The following is a 17,635-nucleotide window of genomic DNA, read 5'->3' as shown; positions in this document are numbered from 1 at the left end:
CTTTTTTTTTTTTTAATCTTTATTTATTTATTTTAATCTACGATAGTCACACACACAGAGAGAGGCAGAGACATAGGCAGAGGGAGAAGCAGGCTCCATGCACCGGGAGCCCGACGTGGGATTCGATCCCGGGTCTCCAAGATCGCGCCCTGGGCCAAAGGAAGGCGCCAAACCGCTGCGCTACCCAGGGATCCCTCGTGCTCACTTTCTAATAAATAAAATCTTAAAACAAAAACAAACCACAACCAATACAGTGTATGGCTATGTGACCAGCAATGCTAAGCCAACATCTGAGACCACTAGTAAACTCAGGAGGGTAAAAGTATTAATGAGTTTGTCTGGGGGACTCTCCCATTGCCCCTGAAGTCAGAACCCTGATGTTCAAAACAGTGTAGCTCTTCAGCCTGCAGCAATACCTACAGTGTAACTGTTCCCAAGGTAGATACCTGGGTCAAGGAAACATCAAAGAACAGTACCAAATTTCAACATCAAAATTAAGCTCTGTAAACTGATAGTTGTAGAAATCAATGTCAAACTGGAACTTAATAAAATGGTTTATATTAATAAAAATCAGAAGGTTCTGGGGCACATGGCTGTCTCAGTAGGTAGAGCTTGTGACTCTTGATCTCAGGGTCATGAGTTCAAGCTCTACAATGGACACAGAAGTTACCTGAAAAAAACAAACAGGGGTGCCTAGGTGGCTCAGTCAGTTGAGCATCTGCCTTCAGCTCAAGTCACAATCCCAGGGTTCCCTGCTCAGCAAAGAACCTGTCTCTCCTTCTTCATTTACCACCTCCCACTCACACTCTCTCACTGTAATAAATAAAATCTTAACAAACAAACAAACAAAGTTCCTACCTGGATCTTGACTATGCTTGAGTTTTCCAAGAGCACCTGCTAATGAAGATACTTCACACTTGTATGGAATCACAGTAAGAAATTTTCCATGTAGCATAAATAAATTTTCCCCATAATACCAGAGCTATAAAAAATGTTATAAAAAATAAGCAGTTTTTTTTCTCTTCTAAGATCTGAGTTTCATTTATAAAAATAACTTGTAACCCCCTCCAAAAAATAAATAAATAACTTGTAGTATGAGCAATCTTAATATAACAAAAAACAAGACAAAGTTAAGTTTCCAGAATAATCTTACATGTATAGCTTATTAAGTGGGTAGGTTTACAAAGCTCTTATTTTTGCTCACATCTAAATGAAGCATAATTAAAAAAAAAAAAAACAATTTATTTATTCATGAGAGACAGAGAGAGAGAGAGAGAGAAAAGCAGGCTCCATGCAGGGAGTGTGATGTGGGACTCAATCCCGGATCCTGGGATCACACCCTGAGCCAAAGGCAGACGCCTAACTGCTGAGCCACCCAGGCATCCCAGGAATGAAACATAATTAAAGAATACTCTTTACTTCTAAAAATCTGATCAATATATGGAATTTAATTATTTAAAATTAATATTGTCACTGTCATACATCTATTAATGTAATAATTACCAAGGCTACTGTAACAGGGCACTCTGTTAAAAATGTAGTAGATGAAAAAAGCAGAATTTAACATTCTATCTTATCATTCAAATTTAAGGGATCCCTGGGTGGCGCAGCGGTTCGGCGCCTGCCTTTGGCCCAGGGCGTGATCCTGGAGACCCGGGATCGAATCCCACATTGGGCTCCCGGTGCATGGAGCCTGCTTCTCCCTCTGCCTGTGTCTCTGCCTCTCTCTCTCTCTGTGACTATCATAAATTAAAAAAAAAAAAAAAAAAAAGATATCATTCAAATTTAAAAAATAATAAAATATAAGATGGATATATGAACAAAAAGCTTTAAAGAACATGGAAATCAAACAAGTTTGTTAGAGTGGTAGAACTGTGAGTGGTTAATTTTGTTATTATTTGTTTAAATACAAGTAAGAATATTATATGCTGTGGAATCTAGTCTCCTTCTTCTTTAATCCCAATGATCTATAACATTGTATTATCTTGATTACATTTTATTTGTATACAAATATGCATTCACTAAAGAACCAATCCTTACTGAGCACCTTTGACAGACACTGAAGATAAAATGTATAACAAAATGGACAAGGACTCCTGCCTCAAGAAGTTTAGTCTTAAATTTTAACTCTTCAATAATTCTTATGCAAGGGGCACCAGGGGGCTCAGTTAAACATCTGACCCAATTTCAGCTCAGATCATGGTCTAAGGGTGGTGAGATTGAGCCCTTTTCTCCTTCTCCTCTCCCTCTGTCCCTCTCCTCCTACTCATGCCAGCCCTCCCTCTTTTTTAGCTCTGTCAAATAAACAAATCTTAAAAATTATTCTTATGTAACTCCATTATGTTTACCATATAATCTAAAAGATTAATTTATTAGGAAAATAGCCCTGGCTTATGGTTCAAAATACAGAAGTAGAGAAGACACCTGCGTGGCTCAGTGGTTGAGCATCTGCCTTCGGCTCAGGGTGTGATCATGTGGTACCAGGATCGAGTCCCGCATCGGGCTCCTTGCATGGAGCCTGCTTCTCCTTCCTCTGCCTGTGTCTCTGCCTCTCTCTCTGTGGCTCTCATGAATAAATAAATAAAATCTTTAAAACACACAAACAAAATACAAAGGTAGAGGCTCCTGGCAGGCTTCGTAGAGCATATGACTCTTAGTCTTGAATTCAAGCCCCACATTGGATGTAGAGAATAGTTTAAAAAAAAAATAATAGGGATCCCTGGGTGGCGCAGCGGTTTAGCGCCTGTCTTTGGCCCAGGGCGCGATCCTGGAGACCCGGGATCGAATCCCACATCGGGCTCCCGGTGCATGGAGCCTGCTTCTCCCTCTGTCTGTGTCTCTGCCTCTCTCTCTCTCTGTGTGACTATCATAAATAAATAAAATTTAAAAAAATAATAATAATAATAATAAAAAATAAAAATATTTAAAAAGAAATACAAAAGTAAAAACATCAAACCAAGGAGCAGCTATGTTTTATTTATTATTCTTCCTTGATCTAAAATTACCTATAGTGTTTTCAAGGTGACAAACTTAATAAAAATTGAAATACCAAATTAAATATCTCACAGGTAAAGAATATTTTTCAACTTATTTTAATCAAAAACGGCCAAATCATTGAAATCTGAAGTCTCTCCCCTTATACTACATTTATCATGCATAAGATTATCTAAATTTGAAAATCTCCAGATAGAACAGATAGAAACTTACTTGACCACTGGTCCCCTGTGGTAGCTCTTTGGAAGTCTGTAGTGTTTGAAATTTTGTGTTCCATATGGAGACGCATTCTGTAAAATAAGACATGCAAATTCAGATGTCATGCCACATATAAACATGAGGCTGACTGTGGTGGAGAAGGAAGTGGGGAGATTAGGAAGAGTCCTAATTACACACTTAAGTCTTGCTTTATTAGTATAAAACTGAGTAATGAAGACAGTGATTGGGTGCCTGAGTGGCTCAGTCAGTTAAGCATCTGCCTTTGGCTCAGGTCATGATCCCAGCTCCTAGGTTCGAGTCCCACGTCAGGTTCCCTGTTCACTGAAGAGTCTGCTTCTCCCTCTTCTTCTCCCTCTGCCCCTATCCCCTCACTCATGTTCTCTGTCTCAAATAAATAAATAATCTTAATAAAAAAAAAAAAAGACTGTGATTGCCACAGAACCTCAAGGAAATGATATAACAAGAAATGGGTATGTGTGGGAATAGGGGCATATAGGATATCTTCTATACTTTCCCCTCAATTTTGTTGTGAACCTTAAACTGCTCTAAAAGAATAAAGTGTTAATAGTAATAATAATAAATTAGTAATAAATGTTGATACGGAGAGGGCTCTATGATCTCTCAGGTAAGTGAATAAATAAGGTGCACAACAGTATGAATGGTATACTACCATTCACATAAAAAAAGGAAAGAAAAATAAGTAGTAATACTTGCTTGTATACATGTGAAAACACTCTATAAAGAGACACTGAAAGCTCTAACAGTACTTACTGGGTTTTGGGGGTTAGAGCAGGAAGCAGAAACAGGGATGATGGTGGGGGGACAGAGGGGCAGCACAGCATAGTAAAAAGTGCCGGGACTTAAGAACAGTAAGATATGTGGCCTAAGTAAAGAATCATTCTATTTAGTTACCTGATTTGTAAAATATAACTATTAAAGTTATTAAAGAGAGTATTAAAGTGATAACTACTTTCTCCCCCTAGTGGTGGTGTTGGAAGATTGATACAAACAATAAGCTAATAATATACATAAAATGCCTGGCACAGGATAGCTATGCTTTAACTAGTAGCTCCTATCTTAATAAGATGGGAGAAACACAGGAAAAAAGTACACAAATAAGGAAGGGTAAATTAAGTGTATAGTCAGTAGGGAGCCTGGACGGAATAAATTAAAGGATTCTTGCTCCGAAATTAGGAAAAGAGACTGGAGATGGTGGATGGAGTCTAGGCCACAGAGAGACCTGAACACTAGGCAGATTCTTAGTTTTGTAGTATGGCCTGAAGATCCCAATCTTGTACTGGCTAGCAACAAATGTATTCTTCATGACAGACAAGTCTGTGTGTGTAGAGGGGTATTTGGGGGTGAGGTGAGATGAAAATGAGAATTATGCTCTGAAATCAGAGATGAAAAAGCATACATACTATTGGTCCCTGAAGTTTAAGTTGTCCAAGTCTAGTGGATTTCCATTCTTGTAATCTAGTCACTAAGCGATTTCCATTTCTTATAGTCTAGTCACCAGGCTATGAATTCAATTCTCTACTGCTAGGCTTACCAATGATCAAATGCCTATAGGTTGACACAGATACTTGCAGTTTTTATTCCTTTAAGACATTAGTCATGAATAAGGTAGTGATACAAGGAAATGTCTCAAAAAGATGGGGCACCTGGCTAGCTCAGTCCGTACAACACGTGACTCTTGATCTCGAGACTGTGTGTTTGAGTGTTCAGTATAGAGAAACTAAAGTTAACAAAGTTAAAAAAGATTAACTAATGTAAGATGAAATCAAAGACCTATTCAAGAAGAGTTAGGAAGCTATAAAAATAATTTCAGTATAATGCTAAAGAAAATGAATGGGTGATAATAAAAAAGAAAATGAAGACTAAAAGGTACACTTTGAAGGGAAAATCCATAGAACATCTTAATTGAAAAAAAAAAATTGATCAGATTTCAAGTCACCCTTGGAAGCTGGCAGTGGTGGTCCAAGGACTGCTATATGATCTTGATCCAGGACAGTGAGTGCAACACCATTTCGAACATTACCAGACACCACAGTCTTCAGCAACAGTGATCTAACCACTCTCTGATTTTTTTCTGGGTCATTCGGATGTATTGGTATCAAGCTTTTATATATACATCCATCAGAGCCTGTTGGAAACAAGTATTTCTTCTTCATTATCAGTTAAAGGACAGTTCTATATCTGTTAAAAGTTAAAGATACTAGAGACTGTTTATAAGTTTTACCAATTTGATACAGGATACAATCAGAAAAATAAACAAATTTAACAATCATATCACTCTATGCTTTCCCTTAGATTGTACCACAGGGGATCCCTGGGTGGCTCAGCGGTTTAGCGCCTGCCTTTGGCCCCGGGCGCGATCCTGGAGTCCTGGGATCGAGTCCCAAGTTGGGCTCGCAGCATGGAGCTTGCTTCATGGAGCCTGCTTCTCTGCCTCTCTCTCTATCATGAATAAATAAATAAATCTTAAAAAAAAAAAAAACTGTACCACAAGCTTAAAACTGAGGGATAAATATTATTAATAAAACTCTCTGAGGCAGGCAGCCCAGGTAGCTCAGCGGTTTAGCGCTGTCTTCGGCCCAGGGTCTAATCCTGGAGACCCCGGATCAAGTCCCATGTCAGGCTCCCAGCATGGAGCCTGCTTCCCCCTCTGCCTGTGTTTCTGCCTCTCTCTCTCTATGTCTCTCATGAATAAATAAAATCTAAAAAAACAAAAATAAAAACAAAAAAAAACCCTCTCTGAGGCGCTTGAGTGGCTCAACTGGCTAAACATCTGCTTCAGCTCAGGTCATGATCCTGGGGTCCTGGAATCAAGCCCCACTTTGGGCTCCCTGCTTGGTGGGGAGTCTGCTTCTCCCTCTCCCTCTGCTCCTGCTAATAGTCATAAAAAAAACCAAAACCTCTCAATATGACATGTCACAATAGCTAAATACTTGTAATAACCTAAAATATGAGAGTAAATTCAGGAATGCAATCTATAGTCACTAAAAGGATATATCTCACATTCAAAATTAATCAGCATTCTGGTCTATATATGACATTTCTCTTGACTCCATCATCTGGAAAACCATATGAAATTGCTCTCTTTTGGTACATCAATGGAATATTGGCAATTTTATTGTGGTTTTAGATACATCATGAAGATTCTATGATCTTTTGGTTCAGACTTCCTTATTTCAATATTCATTCAATAAGCTAAAACATAACTCATAAACTTTCATCTAACAATAAGTATATCTGGGGCATCTGGTTGGCACAGTTGGTAGAGCATACAACTCTTAATCTCAGGGTCATGAGTTCAATCGCCATGTTGGGCATGAAGGCTACTTAAACCAAACCAAACCAAACCAAACCAAACCAAACCAAACCAGTAAATGTATCTTATACACTAATCTATAAGAAAACCAGTCCGTCTTAAAGAAAGGCATTAAGTGGATTTCAAAGACCTTCTAGGGATGCCTGGGTGGTTGTTGGTTAAGTGTCTGCCTTCGGATCAGGTCATGATCCCAGGGTCCTGGCATCAAGCCATGAGTCAGGCTCCTGCTCAGTAGGAAGTCTGCTTCTGCTTCTCTCTCTCCTCCTTGCCTGTGCTCTTTCTCTCAAATAAATAAAATTTTTTAAAAGAAAAAAAACTGTAATATGATAAATGATGGGAACTTTTCAATAACCATTGTAAACATTTGTAAAAATCATCACAAAAAAAATTTTTTTAAAGATTTTATTTATTAAAAAAAAAAAAAAAAGATTATTTATTTGAGGGTTATCTGGGTGGCTCAGCGGTTGAGCATCTGCCTTTGGCCCGGGGTGTAATCCTGGAGTCCTGGGATCGAGTCTCCTATCGGGCTCCCTGTATAGAGCCTGTTTTTCTCTCTGGCTGTCTCTGCCCCCCTCTCTCTGTGCCTCTCATGAATAAATAAAATCTTACACACACACAAAAAAAGATTTTATTTATTTGAGAGAGAGAACATGAGTGTGAACAGAGGGAGAGGGAGCCCAATGTGGGGCTCAATGATCTGAGCCAAAGGCAGACAGACACTTAACCAACTGAGCCACCCAGATACACCCCACAGATTTTTTAAATTTGGGTGGAGGGGAAAATTCAATGATAGGCATTAAGGAGGCCACCTGATGTAATAACACTGGGTGTTATATGCAACTGATGAACCACTAAATTCTACCTCTGAAACTTTTTTTTTTTTTTTTAAAGATTTTATTTATTTATTCATGAGAGACACACAGAGAGAGAGGCAGGCTCCACATAGGGAGCCTGATGTGGGACTTGATCCCAGGATTCCAGGATCATGGCCTGGGCCAAAGGCAGGCACCAAACCGCTGAGCCACCTAGGAATTCCCAAAAAGATTTTTTAATTGTGATAATATGAAAATAATGTTCTTGCTTTTTCCTTAATTCTCTCAAAACAACTTTAAGAAGAGCCATAAAAGATAGGAGGAAGAAGGTATCACAATGGCTTTCTTTCTCCTAGTTAGATAAGATTATAAGATTAGGGTTTTACTTTAGACCATTAGATAAACTCCAAGGCATCAACAAATCTATAAAATGCTGGCTGGCATAGGCCATGAATGCCCTGTTACTTTCCTTTAACCCACTTGCCTCCAACAATGTTCAAAGAGGGTACCCTAAAGCTTAAGGCTAGAAAAGAGGACTAAAGGAGCCACTCAATACCAAACTTAGGTATTTTATGCTTCACTAATTACAGTATCTAAGAGCCTGGACTTATGATAATAAAAATAAAAGATAATTTCCCCCTTTTTATTGGTATTATATTATTATTTATTGCCTATGATAAACCTTAAGACATAAAAAAAGTTACCTGCAGAGAACCAGTGACTTAATGCATGACCAGATAGGGCAAACTGCATAAAGTGAAGGCAGACATGCTTTTATGGAAGCATGTGAAGGGAAGTGCTATAATAGAAAACTGCAAAAAACTAAGATTTTTAAAAAAATTCTAAGATTCTAACTCAGAAAACCCACTATCCTATGATAACCCTTTATCTACAATCTCAAAAACGTTAAAGAAAAACACTTACTTAACGACATCAAAGAGATGACTTTCCGATCCACAGATGCAGTGAAACTCTGTATGACAGATTTTTCTTCATGTCCAGGTAAGAGCGTGTATTTGCTTAAGGTACATGAGTTAAACATTTGTACATAAGCAAAGTAATTCCCGTGCTGTACAAAAAAAGGTTATTTTATTTAAAAATATTGCCATTTCAAGCAACTATATTTAAAGCTAGTTGTTGCTCTCTTCTAATTGTTTCAATGGGTGCTCTAAAAATATCTCTTATCCAATTAAAGTAAAAATGTTCTAAACAATATTTCTTTGTAACTAGCAGGTTTTTTAGTACTTAAAAAAAAATACACAATAAAATAAAATCTTCTGAGAGAAATACTAAAGCCCAATTTAGTTTAAAAAGTAATGTATGTGAATTTGAAGTGTCAAAAAATAGGCCAGGAATTAAAGATACCACTTACTTTTTCTGTAATAAATATTAAAACAGGATGCCTAAATACCATGAAAAATTTTGTCCACCTAAAAAAATAGAAAGAAAAATTATAAAATGCCAAATCACTGGCTGAGAGAAACCTATCGATCTTAATCTAAGAGAGTATCTTTTATTAAATAATTTTTAGAGTCAAAGAGACATCAGAGAACTTAATTCAGTGTTTTAAAATATACATCACAGAGAATTAGGAGGCATTTCTTTGTCAAAAGCATTTCTGGATTAAACACAAATTGCTTAACTTCCCAGAGGTTTAAAGACAATGTGAATTGTAAAGTTCCAAAGCGTGGGCATGTGACAGTATGCAATGACTTCCCCCTCCGTATTTAAGTCACTTTTGAAACTAGTGCTCTAAAGAAAACATTACAGATCTCACCTGCCTTCTTTAAGTGACAGAGGGATATGAGGCAGAAGAAGGTAAAGGGCTTGTAACCAAGGCTATATAGTCAGATTCTGGCAAAGTGGCCATTAGAACTCAGATCCTCTACCTATATCCACCTTTCCTAAATATTTACTCCAAACAGTTGCTCACACATTAGAGACATTCTACAGGGCTAAGGAACACCTGGTCATTGTCCACATTGTTCATTAAGTACAAGCCTTCCCTTTGACTTTTAGAAATTTAGTTTGCATCGAGTGGCCAGGAGTGGCAGCAAGTTAACTCAACAGGACATGTGACAAAATAATGAGGACTGGAGAAGTGTGAGATCATGAAATTTCCTTCTATCATTTGAGTGAGTCATTTCCCCAGTTTTATTCCAGAATCTGGGAAAGCAGAGAGCTCAAAGCACTATCATGATTTCACTAACAACAAACTCTACTTCTCCTCAGGAGTAAGCATTCTGATCTTGGCTGTCAGGGCAATATAACAGAAACAGAGATTTTGGTCTCAAAGCATTACCCACTTTATCTTCAAATAGCTGATTATCCAGTTTTCTGCATTAAAACAGGACTCACATGACCCTACAGTTTCCCCAATCACCGATCACTAAGAGGCTTTTGGAGGATGTTAATTTGGCCAATGGCATATAAATGGCTTTTAATTAAGGCTTTATTATGTTTATAACCAAAATACTTTTGAATAAGGCAAAGAATGTCCTAAAAAACATGCACAGTACATTTGTATTATGGAAAAAATTCACTCACAAGTATTGGAACTTACTTAATCACTTCTTCATCAGAGATAACAGTTTCAATTTTCTGCTGGGGCTCTGCAAGCAAGGCCTCTAAACCTCGAACAGCACCTTCCTTAAATAGCACTAAGGGTTCTGTCCCTTGTATTGAATGTATCCTATATACCTCAGCTGACAACTAGAAGAACATAAGAATGCATTAGTTTTTATTCTAAAATAATCCATATCTAAGAGAATAAGGACATTTATAGAAACCTTATTTTTAAGAACTGATTTTTGTTTTCATTCAGCTTTATATGTTCCAAAGTCAAATACACAACATAAAATACATACAGAAGCCTTTTGCTCCTTTTCTGTCTATCCTATTCCTTGCTCTCCTCTTAAGTTATCATTTTTTAAAGATTTTATTTTTTTAGAAGATTTTATTTATTTAGAGAGAGAATGGGAAAACAAGGGAAGGGGAAGAGGGAGATAGAGAGAGAGAAAATCTCAAGCAGGCTCTGTGTTGAGTGGAGGGCCCAATGGAGGACTTGATCCCACGACAATGAGATCATGACCTGAGCCAAAATCAAGAGTCAGACGATTAACCAACTGAGACATCCAGGTGCCGCCCCCCTTAAGTCATGATTTTTATGAATTTTTGGTTTATCCTTCCATTAAGACACCAATGTAGTTTTAAGCAGCTCAGTGCTAGATGGACTGATGCCATAATCACAACTACAGCCAGTGACTCTAAGAAAAGAAGTTAACCCCACTGTAAAATTAAGGATCACATTATTGCATTATTGCAAGGTAAATGAAGAGACTGGGGGAACGCCTGGGTGGCTCAGCAGTTGACCGTCTGCCTTTGGCTCAGGGCGTGATCCTGAGGTCCTGGGATGGAGTCCCACATCTGGCTTCCCATAGGGAGCCTGCTTCTCCCTCTGCCTATGTCCTTCCTCTCTCTGTGTGTCTCTCATGAATAAATAAATAAAACCTTTAAAAAAAGAAGGGCAGCCTGGGTGGCTCAGCAGTTTAGCGCCTGCCTTTGGCCCAGGGCTTGATCCTGGAGTCCTGGGATCGAGTCCCACATCAGGCTTCCTGTATGGAGTCTGCTTCTCCCTCTGCCTGTGTCTCTGCCTCTCTCTCTCTCTCTCTCTGCATCTCTTGTGAGTAAATAAATAAAATCTTTTTAAAAGAAGAAGAAGAAGAAGAAGAAGAAGAAGAAAGAAGAAAGAAGAAAGAAGAAAGAAGAAGGAAGAAGATTGGGGTCAGGGGACAGTACAGTTAGGTAGCTAGAAGTTTCAAGAGTCCAAGTCATAACTGCCATTATATCTCAATCAGTTCTAAAGTTTGCCAATTACATTTAGAGTTAGAAATTTAGAACTGGAAGGAACTTTCAAGGTTATCCTAGTTTCAGGCCCTCAGTTTATAAGTTAAAAAAAAGTTAATTGGGATCCCTGGGTGGCGCAGTGGTTTGGCGCCTGCCTTTGGCCCAGGGCGCGATCCTGGAGACTCGGGATCGAATCCCACGTCAGGCTCCCGGTGCATGGAGCCTGCTTCTCCCTCTGCCTATGTCTCTGCCTCTCTCTCTCTCTCTCTCACTGTGTGCCTATCATAAATAAATAAAATTAAAAAAAAAAAAAAGTTAATTAACAAACTTTAGGTCAGGGGGACCTGGGTAGCTGAAGACCTTGATTTGGGCTTATGTCACGATCTCAAGGTTGTAAGAACAAACCCTGCATCTGACTCCTGGCTCACAGGGGAATCTGCTTGAGATTCTCTCTCACCTTCTCCCTCACACCACCCCACTTTACCACTCGCAAGCACACTCTCTCAAATAAATAAATCTTTAAAAAACACACACAGGGACACCATGGTGGCTCAGCAGTTGAGCATCTGTCTTTGGCTCAGGGAGTGATCCCCGTCCCAATATCAGGTCCCACATCGGGCTCCTGCAGGGAGCCTGCTTCTCCCCTTCTCCCTCTGTCTATGGCTCTGCCTCTGTGTCTTTCATGAATAAATAAATAAAATCTTAAAAAAAGAAAAAAACCCCACACACTTTAGGTCACTAGAAGAAAAGGCACAGTTACTCTAAGTTCTTTTTTACTGCATTCTGTGCACTCCTAAAAGACATAATGCAGAGGCGCCTGGCTGGCTCAGTTGGTTAAGCATCTGCCTTCGGCTCAGGTCATGAGGCATCAGAACCTGGGACTGAGAACCACATCAGGTTCCCTGCTCAGCGGGCAGTCTGTTTCTCCCTCTCCATCTGATCCTCCTTCCTGCTTGTGCTCACCTGCTCTGTCTTAAATAAATAAAATCTTTAAAAAAAAAAAAACACCCACACAATGCATAGAATTAGCAGGTTCTGATCCACCTATTTTAAGAAAGGGCACAGTGAAGTTCTCACAAAGGACACACCATAAACATCTAAGCTCATGGAAATCACTGCAAATTTATCATTCAAGAATTATTTAAATCCTTTTCCTTTTTTTTTTTTTTAAAGATGTTATTTATTCATTCATGAGAGACACAGAGAGAGAGAGGCAGAGACACAGCAGAGGGAGAAGTAGGCTCCACGCAGGAAGCCCAACATGGGACTCGATCCAAGGTCTCCAGGATCACGCCCTGGGCTGAAGACGGCGCTAAACCACTGAGCCACCCAGGCTGCCCAATCCTTTTCCTTTTTACAAAAGATTTTATTTATTCATGAGAGACACAGAGAGAGAGAGGCAGAGACATAAGCAGAGGGAGAAGCAGGCTCCATACAGGGAGCCCGAAGCAGGACTCGATCCTGGGTCTCCAGGATCATGCCCTGGGCCGAAGGCAGGTGCCCAACAGCTGAACCACCCAGGCATCCCGAATTATTTAAATTCTTAATCTCGAGGATCCCTGGGTGGATCAGTGGTTTGGCGCCTGCCTTTGGCCCAGGGCACAATCCTGGAGTCCCGGGACTGAGTCCCGCATCGGGCTCCGAGCATGGAGCGTGCTTCTCCCTCTGCCTGTGTCTCTGGCCCCCCCCCCCCCCCCGTGTCTATCATGAATAAATAAATAAATAAATAAATCTTTAAAAAAAATAAATCCTTAATCTCAGGTAATTAAAGTTTTTATTTGCTAACATATTAACTCATGAACTAAGATGTGTTCCAAGACACACTATAAGAAAACTACAATGAAAAGCTGATATAACTTTTATGCTTACTTTCACAGATGTATTAAGATAAATGAAATACTATATTATAAACTATTCTATCTCACCAATAAGCTAATAAATACATTAGAAAATCCAAAGACTTACTGTAGCTTTAAATACTTTATCCAGGTTTACATCTTCATTACTCCATATTCTCAAAACCTTAAATGAAAACACAGAAGTTAAAAAAGCATTCCAACTTCCACTTATACCTAAAATAGTTAATCAACATTTGATTTGTTGTGTATATTATTATATAAAAAGTTTTAAAACTCACCTTATTATCATGTACAACAATATACTCTCCGGTTTGAAAGTTGCACACAGCTGGACATGTTATAACTTGACCTTGTTTCACTGACCAGCTTCCCAAGGGTTTCTGATCAGAAACCTAGTGAAATCAAAATAACATACAATATTTGAAAATTCAATTTCAGACATCACAAGCAATTAAATTTACAATCAAGACAAAAGAAATCATTTAAATAATAACATTTAATAAGTTGGGATCCCTGGGTGGCGCAGCAGTTTAGCGCCTGCCTTTGGCCCAGGGCGTGATCCTGGAGACCCGGGATCGAATCCCACATCAGGCTCCCTATATGGAGCCTGCTTCTCCCTCTGCCTATGTCTCTGCCTCTCTCTCTCTCTCTGTGTGATTATCATGAAAAAATAAATAAAATTTAAAAAAAAATAACATTTAATAAGTTTCCTCAATTACAAAAGTAAGTATGGGTTGCCTGGGTGGCTCAGTGGTTGAATGTCTGCCTTGGGCTTAGGGTGTGATCCCCGTCCGGAGACTGAGTCCCACATCGGGCTCCCTGTGAGGAACCTGCTTCTCCCTGTCTATGTCTCTGCTTCTCTCTGTGTCTTTCAGGAATAAATAAGTAAAATCTTAAAAAAAAAAAAAAAGTAGTCACATAAAGACAAACACTGTATGATTCCACTTAAGAAAGAAAATATTCTCCAAGCATATTTAAAAAAAAGAAAGAAAGAAAATAGAATGAATAGAATGGTGGTTGTCAGGGACTTGGGGAATGGGGAATTATTGTTTAATGGTATAGGATTTCAGTTTTCCAAGATGAAAGTAGTTCAGGAGATGGAGGGTGGTAATGGCTGCACAACATAAACATATTTAATACCCTATACGGTACACTCAAAAAAAAGGTTAACATAGTAGTTTTATGTTGTATCTTACTACAATTAAAAATATAAAAAACGGGGGGGCTCCTGGGTGGCTCAGTTAAGTGGCCGCCTTGGGCTGGGGTCACGATCTCGGGTCCTGTGAGGCTCCTGGCTGGCTCCCTGCTCAGGGGGGAGTCTGCTTGTCCTTCTTCCTCTGTCTCTCCCCTCTGCTCGTGTGCTCTCACTCTCTCTAAGAAATAAATACTTAAAGATATAAAACATATAGGGATGCCTGGGTGGTTCAGTCGGTTAAGTGTCTGCCTTTGGCTCAGGTACTGATCCTGCAGTTCTGGGATGGAGCCTGCCTCCAGTTCTCTCTGCTCAGCGAAACTTTTAAAAAGTGGGCAGCCCGGGTGGCTCAGCGGTTTAGCGCTGCCTTCAGCCCAGGCGTGATACTGGAGACCTGGGATCGGGTCCCACATCGGGCTCCCTGCATGGAGCCTGCTTCTCCCTCTGCCTGTGTCTCTGCCTGTCTCTTTCTCTGTGTCTCTCATGAATAAATAAATAAAATCTTTTAATAAATAAATAAATAAATAAAAACTTTTAAAAAGTAAAATGAAAATATAAGTTACTAAAAGAAAAAAGGTAAATACTTTTTAAGTAAATAGTACAGTTAAAAAATGGGATTCCGCTATGCCTTTGATCATGCCAATTCCAATCAGCCACTGTACTGTTATGCAAGAATTGCAAACTTTTTATTTTTTATTTTTTTAAATTTTTATTTATTTATGATAGTCACACACACAGAGAGAGAGAGAGATAGGCGGAGACATAGGCCGAGGGAGAAGCAGGCTCCATGCACCAGGAGCCCGACGTGGGATTCGATCCCGGGTCTCCAGGATCGCGCCCTGGGCCAAAGGCAGGCGCTAAACCGCTGCGCCACCCAGGGATCCCAATTGCAAACTTTTAAAAAAGATTTTTTATCTATTCATTTGACACAAAGAACAAGCACATGAAGAAGGAGCCACAAGCAGAAAGAGAAGCAGGGTCCCTGGTGATCAGGGAATCCGATGTAGGACTCAATCCCAGGACCCCGGCATCATGACCTGAGCTGAAGGCAGACGCCCAACTGACAGCCACCTAGATGCTCCGGAATTGCAAAATTTTAATTCCACTTGACAGTCGAGGTACAAACCAACAGCGTCATCAGAAGAGTCAAGACGAGCAAACACTATATATAGGGAATGCTGGCAACCCGTTCCCAAAACTTCCAAGTAGATACCTAGCTTCTTAAAGACACAGGAAACTATGTTCAGCAGTTCAGATAAAAAATAATTACTTTCTAGGAGACCAGCGAAAGCAAAACTGTTTAAAAGGAGCTTTGAGAAAAAAAGAGTTCCGATAAAAAGTGGGCGGGACACGTACAGAGCCTGCCCAGGACTCATCCCAACGATCTACTGCCTGTGGTTGGCAATAGCTCAATCGGAATCAAGATTCCAATCAAGCCATCAAATCAAACAAAACAACTCGCAAAACTTTTTTTTTTTTTTTTGCCCCAAGGAGAGGGAAGAATTATACGGGATGGACACAAAGCTAAACCACTCTTCCCACGCTGCCAGTCACTCTCCCCCGCGCAATCTCGGTTCAACGCCCCCGCGGGCAGCCCGGGAGGGGACCTGAAGGCCATCACCCAGAGATGCGCAGCGAAAGCACAGCTTTCCTCTCTGAGGCTAGCCCACGTGCACTGAGACGCTCCGCCGCCTGCAAGTCGGGTCTATGCCTCTCCCTCCCGGAAAACCACCAAGTCCTATTCTAGACCTCATTTAGCTTCTGGAGAGGCCGAGTCTGCTCTCCAATAAGCCGCTCGATGACCTCTTTCTTGAAGCCGTGAGAAACCTGCGGCTCTGGCTCAGTGCTCGGAACGGGGAGAGACCTCAGCGCGGGCTCTCCGATCATATCGCCCTCACCTTATAGAGGATGACGGTCCTGCCGCCGTCCGTCACTAGAAACTGGTCAGGTCTGTCGCTCTGCTCCACGCCTAGGAGTCCGTGAGGCCCGGCACCCAACGGTACCGCGGACAACGTGAAACCCTCCTCCAAGGCTGCCATTTTGGGCAAACCTGCGGACTGCCGCGCATCCCTCCCGGCAGGCTTTGCGCTTTCTCTCGCGAGAACTAGGAGCCCGACTGGACGGACGCCGGCCAAATAAGAAACCTGTTTGCTGAGCCGGCGACCTCTGGCGGGCGCGGTGGAGCGCAGGGCTGTGGGCGCCACCGGGTGGGCGGAGCCGGGACTTGGCTTCTAGACCCCGCCCCCGGCCACGCCCCCTCGGAGTCCCGGATGTTCTCCTCCCGAGGAAGGATGGGCGGGGCTGGGGTAGCTCGCTCACCTGTCAAGGTACAGATGCTGCAGCTTCCGCGCGTTCTTCAGCCAAGGATTTGCGAGACTGAAGGGTGGGCGGGGCAAGTCGCCAAACATAAATACGCTTGTTTTTGTGTTGTTTTATTCTGTTTTGTTACTCTAACTGGGCTTTCTGGGAATTCTTACCACGGCCTCGAGAAACAGTGGGCGAAAGAAATGTACCGCTTTAGATAAACTTTTTTTTTTTTTTTAGATAAACTCTGGATAAAGCGCTGTTCCGAATGCCTCATGCCCCTGCTGCTCGGAACCTTGCACAACGTCTGGTATCCTCGGCCCTTCGCGTCTCCCAGCTTGTCCGTCTCCCTTTGTTCTCCGAGGCTGCAGGCGAGGCTCTACAGCTAATGGGAGCAGGTCCCGTACAGGAAGGTGAAGCCAGGGGTCCCCTCCCGCAGCTTTTAGCAAGACATCATTTCTGGGAGAGATTTGTGATTTGACTAGTAACGTAAAAACTAAAAAAGATAAATAGTTCATGGTCTTAAGGAGAAACCGTTTTAAACTGGCAGAATTACTAAACCTGTCCCCTCTGCTACATCATCAAAATTTAAAGTAAGCATCCACAAGTCGGATCGTCTTGTGTTTGGAGATTCCCCATGGCGACACCATGGTAACTCTGGGAAAAAAGAATATTTCGCTATGAGAAGAAATATACTATAAATTCTTTTTTTCTTCTTCTTCTTTTAAGGAGGCTCTATGCCCAGCATGGAGCCCAGTGCAGGGCTTGAACTCATGACCTTGAGATCTGGGCTGGAGAGTGAGACACTTTTTTTTTTTTTTAAGATTTATTTATTTATTTATTCATTCAAAGAGAGCAAGAGAGAGGCAGAGGGAGAAGCAGGCCCCATGCTGGAAGCCCAATGTGGGACTCGATCTCGGGTCTCCAGGATCACACCCCAGGCTGCAGGCAGCTATAAACCGCTGGGCCACCAGGGCTGGCCGAGAGTGAGACACTTAAACCAACTAAGCCACCGAGGTGTCCCAAATATTATAAGTTCTTTCAATTTATTTATTTATTTATTTATTTATTTATT

At 40.9% G+C, this 17,635-nt stretch overlaps 1 protein-coding gene across 4 annotated transcripts in view; it reads right to left on the bottom strand.

Moving 5' to 3' along the window:
- The window catches only part of NOL11 (nucleolar protein 11), a 28,895-nt gene extending 12,419 nt beyond the window's left edge, over positions 1-16,476 (bottom strand). For 3 of the 4 annotated variants that reach the window (XM_072746780.1, XM_072746778.1, XM_072746779.1), the window contains exons 1-9: positions 16,155-16,449; positions 13,343-13,456; positions 13,171-13,227; positions 9,923-10,071; positions 8,732-8,789; positions 8,284-8,428; positions 5,171-5,359; positions 3,208-3,284; positions 859-982 (exon numbers count right to left, since the gene is read on the bottom strand). In XM_072746780.1, the coding sequence (XP_072602881.1) occupies positions 859-982; positions 3,208-3,284; positions 5,171-5,359; positions 8,284-8,428; positions 8,732-8,789; positions 9,923-10,071; positions 13,171-13,227; positions 13,343-13,456; positions 16,155-16,295 (1,054 nt within the window). In that variant the 5' untranslated portion in view covers positions 16,296-16,449. Of the gene's footprint in view, positions 1-858; positions 983-3,207; positions 3,285-5,170; positions 5,360-8,283; positions 8,429-8,731; positions 8,790-9,922; positions 10,072-13,170; positions 13,228-13,342; positions 13,457-16,154 lie in introns of all 4 variants that reach the window. The other variant, XM_025999612.2, reaches the window with a different exon arrangement.
- Between the last annotated feature and the right edge of the window lie 1,159 nt (positions 16,477-17,635).

The sequence above is a fragment of the Vulpes vulpes genome, chromosome 2, assembly GCF_048418805.1.
Source record: "Vulpes vulpes isolate BD-2025 chromosome 2, VulVul3, whole genome shotgun sequence".
NCBI classification, from domain to species: domain Eukaryota; kingdom Metazoa; phylum Chordata; class Mammalia; order Carnivora; family Canidae; genus Vulpes; species Vulpes vulpes.
This window is presented reverse-complemented; position numbering and strand designations above follow the sequence as displayed.